This window comes from Lolium perenne, chromosome 4 (genome assembly GCF_019359855.2).
Source record: "Lolium perenne isolate Kyuss_39 chromosome 4, Kyuss_2.0, whole genome shotgun sequence".
In the NCBI taxonomy this organism is placed as follows: Eukaryota; Viridiplantae; Streptophyta; class Magnoliopsida; order Poales; family Poaceae; genus Lolium; species Lolium perenne.
In genome coordinates, this window is record NC_067247.2 from 353,500,089 (window position 1) to 353,508,445 (window position 8,357).

Here is an 8,357-nt window from a genome sequence, read left to right on the forward strand (position 1 = left end):
AAGCGGCTCGGACTAACTTTACATGACCGCGTTCATGAGACTTGTTCCTCGTTCGACATGCAACTTGTATTGCATAAGAGGCTTTGCGGGTGTCTGTCTCTCCTACTATAGTGAAGATTCAATTTACTCTTCTATTGAAAACATTAGTATCAACGTTGTGGTTCATGTTCGTAGGTAGATTAGATCTCTCTCGAAAACCCTAAACCATGTAAAATATGCAAACCAAATTAGAGACGTCTAACTTGTTTTTGCAGGGTTTGGTGATGTGATATGGCCATAATGTGATGATGAATATGTATGAGATGATCATTATTGTATTGTGGCAACCGGCAGGAGCCTTATGGTTGTCTTTAAATTTCATGTTGAGTAGTATTTCAAAGTAGTTGTAATAGTTGCTACATGGAGGACAATCATGAAGACGGCGCGATTGACCTTGACGCTACGCCGACGATGATGGAGATCATGTCCGTGCTTTGGAGATGAAGATCAAAGGCGCAAAGACAAAAGGGCCATATCATATCACATATGAACTGCATGTGATGTTAATCCTTTTATGCATCTTATTTTGCTTAGATCGCGACGGTAGCATTATAAGATGATCCCTCACTAAAATCTCAAGATAATAAAGTGTTCATCCTTAGTAGCACCGTTACCAAGACTTGTCGGTTCGAAGCATCTCGTGATGATCGGGTGTGATAGAATCAACAAGTACTACCACGGGTGCAAGACAGTTTTGCACATGCGGATACTAAGGTGGCCTTGACGAGCCTAGCATGTACAGACATGGTCTCGGAACACGTGATACCGAAAGGTAGAGCATGAATCATATGGTTGATATGATGAACACTTTGAGTGTTCGCCATTGAAATCACACCTTGTCTCGTGATGATCGGACTTAGGTGCGGTGGATTTGGTTCGTGTGATCACTAAGACAATGCGAGGGATATTGTTTTGAGTGGGAGTTCACCTAGATTTTTAATTATGTTGAATTAAAATTTGAACTCAATTTGTCATAAACTTAGTCTAAACTTTTGCAAATATATGTTGTAGAGATGGCGTCCCCAATCAATTTTAACCAGTTCCTAGAGAAAGAAAAACTTAAGAGCAACGGTAGCAACTTCACCGACTGGTTCCGTCATGTGAGGATCTTCCTCTCTGGCGGAAATCTGCAATATGTGCTTGATGCACCGCTAGGTGACCCTCCTGCAGAAACTGAAACCGATGAAGTAATTGCCGTTTACGAGACTCGGAAAACTCGGTACTCTCAAGTTCAGTGTGCTATCCTGTGCAGTCTGGAATCCGATCTTCAAAAACGTTTTGAGCACCACGATCCTCATGAGTTGATGAAAGAGCTGAAAGCTATTTTTGAGACTCATGCGGCTGTGGAGTGCTATGAAGCATCGAAACATTTCTTCAGCTGTATGATGGAAGAAGGCAGCTCCGTTAGTGAGCACATGCTCGCCATGACCGGGCATGCGAAGAAACTCAGTGACTTGGGAATAGTGATTCCTAACAGACTGGGGATTAATCGTGTCCTTCAATCACTGCCACCAAGTTACAAGAACTTTGTGATGAACTACAATATGCAGAACATGAACAAGGAGTTACCTGAACTCTTTGGCATGTTAAAAGCTGCTGAGATTGAGATCAAGAAAGAGCACCAAGTGTTGATGGTCAACAAGACCACTAGTTTCAAGAAACAGGGCAAGTCTAAGGGAAAATTCAAGAAGGGTGGCAAGAAAGCTGCCACGCCTCCTATGAAACCTAAGAACGGCCCTAAGCCTGATGCTGAGTGCTATTACTGCAAGGAGAAGGGACACTGGAAGCGTAATTGCTCCAAGTATCTGGCTGATCTGAAGAGTGGCCTTGTCAAAAAGAAGAAAGAAGGTATATCTGATATACATGTTATAGATGTTTATCTCACTGGTTCTCGTTCTAGTACCTGGGTATTTGATACTGGTTCGGTTGCTCATATTTGTAACTCGAAATAGGAACTAAAGAATAAACGAAGACTACTGAAAGATGAAGTGACGATGCGCGTTGGAAACGGATCCAAGGTCAATGTGATCGCAGTCGGCACACTTCCTCTACATCTACCTTCGGGATTAGTTTTAAGCCTAAATAATTGTTATTTTGTACCCGCGTTGAGCATGAACATTATATCTGGATCTTGTTTAATGCAAGACGGTTATTCATTCAAGTCTGAGAATAATGGTTGTTCTATTTTTATGAATAATATCTTTTATGGTCGAGCACCACAAAAGAATGGCTTATTTCTGTTAGATCTCGATAGTAGTGATACACATATAAATAACATTGATGCTAAGCGAATTAAATTGAATGATAATTCTACTTATATGTGGCACTGTCGTCTTGGTCATATTGGAGTGAAACGCATGAAGAAACTCCATACTGATGGATTACTTGAATCACTTGACTTTGAGTCACTTGATAGATGCGAAGCATGTCTAATGGGTAAAATGACTAAGACTCAATTTTCTGGTATGATGGAGCGAGCTACTGACTTATTGGAAATCATACATACCGATGTGTGCGGACCAATGAGCGTAGCATCGCGCGGTGGTTATCGTTATGTTCTAACCTTCACAGATGATCTGAGTAGATATGGGTATATCTATTTCATGAAACATAAATCCGAAACTTTCGAGAAGTTTAAGGAATTTCAAAGTGAAGTAGAAAATCAACGTAACAAGAAGATTAAATTTCTACGATCTGATCGTGGAGGTGAATATCTGAGTTATGAGTTTGGCATGCATTTAAAGAAATGCGGAATCCTTTCACAATTGACACCGCCGGGAACACCACAACGAAACGGTGTGTCTGAACGTCGTAATCGAACTCTCTTAGATATGGTTCGTTCTATGATGTCTCTTACTGATTTGCTGTTATCATTTTGGAGTTATGCATTAGAGACAGCCGCATTCACTTTAAATAGAGCACCATCAAAATCCGTAGAAACGACACCGTATGAATTATGGTTTAATAAGAAACCTAAGCTGTCGTTCCTGAAAGTTTGGGGTTGCGAAGCCTATGTAAAGAAGTTACAACCGGACAAGCTAGAACCCAAAGCGGAGAAATGCATCTTCATAGGATACCCTAAGGAAACTATAGGGTACACCTTCTATCACAGATCCGAAGGCAAAATCTTTGTTGCTAAGAACGGAACCTTTCTTGAGAAAGAATTTCTCACTAAAGAAGTGACTGGAAGAAAAGTAGAACTCGATGAGATTGATGAATCTATACTCGTTGATCAGAGTAGCGCAGTACCGGAAGTTGTACCTGTACGGCCTACACCGGCAACAGAGGAAGCTAATGATAATGATCATGAAACTTCGAACGAGGAAACTACTGAACCTCGCAGATCAACAAGGGAGCGTGCCACTCCTGATTGGTATGATCCTTGTCTAAATGTCATGATTGTGGATAACAATGATGAGGACCCTGCGACGTATGAAGAAGCGATGATGAGCCCAGATTCCAACAAATGGCAAGAAGCCATGAAATCCGAAATGGGATCCATGTATGATAACAAAGTATGGACTTTGGTAGACTTACCTGATAGCCGAAAGGCTGTCGAGAATAAATGGATCTTCAAGAGAAAAACAGATGCTGATGGTAATATTACTATCTATAAAGCTCGACTTGTCGCAAAAGGTTTCCGACAAATTCAAAGAGTTTACTACGATGAGACTTTCTCACCTGTAGCGAAGCTAAGAAAGGGTTCTTACCTATGTTACCAGGCAAGGTCTTGAGTAAGACTCAAGGACCGGCTACGGCAGAAGAAAGAGAAAGGATGAGTAATATCCCCTATGCCTCGGCAGTAGGATCTATCATGTATGCCATGCTATGTACTAGACCGGATATAGCACATGCTGTTAGTTTGACTAGCAGATATCAAAGTGATCCAGGAATGGAACACTGGACAGTGGTCAAGAATATCCTGAAGTACTTAAAAAGAACTAAGGATATGTTTCTTTGCTATGGAGGTGACCAAGAGCTCATTGTAAGTGGTTACACCGATGCAAGTTGGAACACTGATCCTGATGACTCTAAGTCACAGTCTGGGTACGTGTTTATATTGAATGGTGCTGCAGTAAGCTGGGCAAGCTCGAAGCAGTGCACGGTGGCGAAGTCTTTAACAGAATCAGAGTACATAGCGGCTTCAGAGGCTTCATCAGAAGCAGTATGGATGAAGAGGTTCATTGTAGAGCTCGGTGTGGTTCCTAGTGCATTGGACCCATTAATCATCTACTGTGATAACATGGGTGCCATCGCCAATGCACAAGAGCCAAGGTCACACAAGAGGCTGAAGCATATCAAGCTGCGTTACCACTCGATTCGCGAGTACATCAAAGATGGAGAAGTAAAGATTTGCAAAGTACATACTGATCTAAATGTAGCAGATCCGTTGACTAAAGCTCTCCCTAGGGCAAAGCATGACCAACACCAGAATGCCATGGGTGTTAGGTATAATACAATGTAATCTAGATTATTGACTCTAGTGCAAGTGGGAGACTGAAGGAGATATGCCCTAGAGGCAATAATAAAGTGGTTATTATTTATATCTTTATGTTTATGATAAATGTTTATATATCATGCTATAATTGTATTAACCGAAACATTAGTACATGTATGATATGTAGACAAACAAAGAGTCCCTAGTATGCCTCTTAACTAGCTTGTTGATTAATAGATGATTAGTTTCATAATCATGAACATTGGATGTTATTAATAACAAGGTTATATCATTGTATGAATGATGTAATGGACACACCCAATTAAGCGTAGCATAAGATCTCGTCATTAAGTTATTTGCTATAAGCTTTCGATACATAGTTACCTAGTCCTAATGACCATGAGATCATGTAAATCACTTATACCGGAAAGGTACTTTGATTACACCAAACGCCACTGCGTAAATGGGTGGTTATAAAGGTGGGATTAAGTATCCGGAAAGTATGAGTTGAGGCATATGGATCAACAGTGGGATTTGTCCATCCCGATGACGGATAGATATACTCTGGGCCCTCTCGGTGGAATGTCGTCTAATGTCTTGCAAGCATATGAATAAGTTCATAAGAGACCACATACCACGGTACGAGTAAAGAGTACTTGTCAGGAGACGAGGTTGAACAAGGTATAAAGTGATACCGAAGATCAAACCTCAGACAAGTAAAATATCGCGTGACAAAGGGAATTGGTATCGTATGTGAATGGTTCATTCGATCACTAAAGTCATCGTTGAATATGTGGGAGCCATTATGGATCTCCAGATCCCGCTATTGGTTATTGGTCAGAGTGAGTACTCAACCATGTCCGCATAGTTCACGAACCGTAGGGTGACACACTTAAAGTTGGATGTTGAAATGGTAGAACTTGAATATGGAATGGAGTTCGAATATTTGTTCGGAGTCCTGGATGAGATCCCAGACATCACGAGGAGTTCCGGAATGGTCCGGAGAATAAGATTCATATATAGGATGTCATTTTATGTGAATTAAAATGATGCGGAAGGTTCTATGGAAGGTTCTAGAAGGTTCTAGAAAATTCCAGAAGAAACCACCAAGGAAGGTGGAGTCCCGGAGGGACTCCACCTCCATGGCCGGCCAACCCTAGAGGGGGAGGAGTCCCAAGTGGACTTCCCCCAGGGGGGCCGGCCACCCCCCCCCCCCCCCCCCCATGGAAGGTGGAACTCCCACCTCTAGTGGGAGTCCTAGCTTGGGTAGGTTTCCCTATCATATGGAAGGTTTTGGGTTCGGGTCTTATTCGGAGACTTGTAGTCCAACACTTGGGGCTTCCACCTATATAATGAGGGGCCAAGGGGAGGGGGCCGGCCACCCCAACACCACAAGGTGGCCGCACCCCTAGAGTGGCCGGCGCCCCCCTCTCCCCAAACCCTAGCCGCCCCGCTCCTCCTTCTCTCCCGCACGCTTAGCGAAGCTCCGCCGGAGTTCTCCACCGCCACCGACACCACGCCGTCGTGCTGTCGGATTCAAGAGGAGCTACTACTTCCGCTGCCCGCTGGAACGGGGAGGTGGACGTCGTCTTCATCAACAACCGAACGTGTGACCGAGTACGGAGGTGCTGCCCGTTCGTGGCGCCGGAAGGATCGTGATCAAGATCTTCTACGCGCTTTTGCAAGCGGCAAGTGAACGTCTACCGCAGCAACAAGAGCCTCATCTTGTAGGCTTTGGAATCTCTTCAAGGGTGAGACTCGATAATCCCCTCGTTGCTACCGTCTTCTAGATTGCATCTTGGCTTGGATTGCGTGTTCGCGGTAGGAAATTTTTTGTTTTCTATGCAACATTATCCTACAACAAAGGGGTAGCTGAAGGTTTTGACTAAGAACTCAACGAGAAGCTAGATTTGTGTATGACCTAACTCTTGACTTACGGTGGTTATGGCTAGATTGATTGTGTGTCCCTCGGCAGCCCCTCTCCTGGCCCTTATATTGTGAGCCAGGTCTCGAGAGGTATGTCCGGGTACGACTAGGTTACAAAGAGTGCTACATCTAAACTTCCCTTGTTTCTTCGTCTCCTTGCCTTGTTCTTCAAGAATCCTTCACGGGAATCGACATAGCGGCCCACCTTGGTTGGTGGATGATATTCATGGCCCCTGGTTGGGCCGTAGGAGGTAGCGCAATATTAGTTTCCCGAAGGGTAATGCCCACATCACCCACCGTGTGTGTCGCCGGCGTGATGGGGCCGCACAAGTCGCTGTGAACCAGCCCTAGTGGTTCAGTTGCGCGGTACTTCGCAGTGACAGGGAAGGGAGCACAACGATGCTTGCCAACGAGGCATGCCTTGCACAACTGCTTAACATGGCGAACAACAGGGAGGCCGCGGACCATGCCTGTCTTCAACATCTTCTCCAGGTTGCTGAAGCTCTGGTGTGCGAAGCGTGAATGCCATCGCCATGCATCGTCATGCATGTGCGTGCGCGGAGAGGCACACAAGCTGCACTATCTGAAGGTTAACAATGTACGGTCGATTTCTTGTACAAGGTAGCTTTGTCGGTGTCGTGCACTGTCATGAAACCGTGCTAGACATGGGTTGGGTACCCAAGTTCATCCAGCTGCCCACGTTCTAGAACTCACGGTGGTGCTCGTTATCCATGGCGAACAGTACCGTCCCGTGGCCACAGATGTCGATGACGGATCCATCGCCGAACCGCACCTTGCCGGTGATGCTCTTGTCTAGGTCAGCAAAAATAGAGTCCATGTCGGTGTCGTCCGGTGTTCGCTTGAGCACGACGCGCGCGTTCCTCATGAAGAAGACCTGCTCCCCTGTAGCCAGCGCAGCCGTGCCTGACGGAGCAGGGTTGGCAGCGCCCGAGGTGGCAGCGTCAACGAGAGATCGATGACGCTAAATATGTGCAGCCGTGGGACGGAATCCTCCTGAGCCTCCGTCAGGTTCGACGTCCACCTGCGGCCTCGTCGCGTTGCTTCTTCATGCACTCGCTCTGCCAGTGGCCTTTCTTGCCACAGTAGCGACATTTGTCGTGCTCGATCTTGCCACCGGGCCCAGGTGCCAGCGTAGGCTTGGACGGAGAAAGTTTCCCTCCTTTCTGTCCCCGGCTCTGCCTTTTCTTCTCCTCCCACTGCTTCTCCGTTAGCAGCAGGTGGCCACCGGAGTCGGAGGTGCCTTGATCATTGTTCAGGCGATCCTCGACCGCACGGAGGTGGCCCACGACCTCTTCCACGGTGAGAGTGGCCATGTCCATTAATGTCTCCACGGAGAACGCAATCTGCATGAAGCGGCTTGTAACGATAGAGAGAAATTTTCTTACTATCTTCACGTCTTTGCAGGTGTCACCGAGGGAGCACATGGTGGCAGTGAGGTTCGTGATCCGTAGTCCGAACTCGTTGACGGCTTGACGCGCTTGCCGTTCTTGAAGGCGATCATCTCGAACTCCGTCCATCACGATCATTACCCTGGTTCTGCAGCTAGTTTCCCACGCTGCCTTGCCCATCAGTATCGGATGCATCTCAGGTGGGGTAGAGAGCAGCAGCGCCGCCAGGGCCTGCTTGTCCTTCCGGCGAGAGACATCGGCATCCTCGATCGCGTCCCAGAGCGATGCCGCCTGCATGTTCACCTCCATGATTATGGCTCAGTTGGTGTAGTCACCGCTTGAGCATCAGAAAAACAAGGTCGCGCCACTGCCGCCACCGCCAGCCATCTCGCGAATCACCTCGTGTTGAATCACAACCTCGCCACCGCCTGGTCGTGCCCTGCTCCGTCTCCAGCTCAGCGAACGCACGCTGCTGGTTGAGTGGAGGTGGTGTTGCAGCAGCGCGCCGATCTCCTAACATCTCCGAGGTTAGCTCTGATACCTAT

At 46.3% G+C, this 8,357-nt stretch overlaps 1 protein-coding gene across 1 annotated transcript; it reads right to left on the reverse strand.

The window, feature by feature from the left end:
* Positions 1–7,106: 7,106 nt before the first annotated feature.
* Positions 7,107–8,121, reverse strand: LOC139830273 (uncharacterized). Its single transcript, XM_071818281.1, has 2 exons — positions 7,446–8,121; positions 7,107–7,327 (listed from the first exon to the last, which is right to left on the reverse strand). The coding sequence occupies exons 1-2, from the start codon at positions 8,119–8,121 to the stop codon at positions 7,107–7,109; spliced, it is 897 nt and encodes a 298-aa protein (XP_071674382.1).
* Positions 8,122–8,357: the final 236 nt, after the last annotated feature.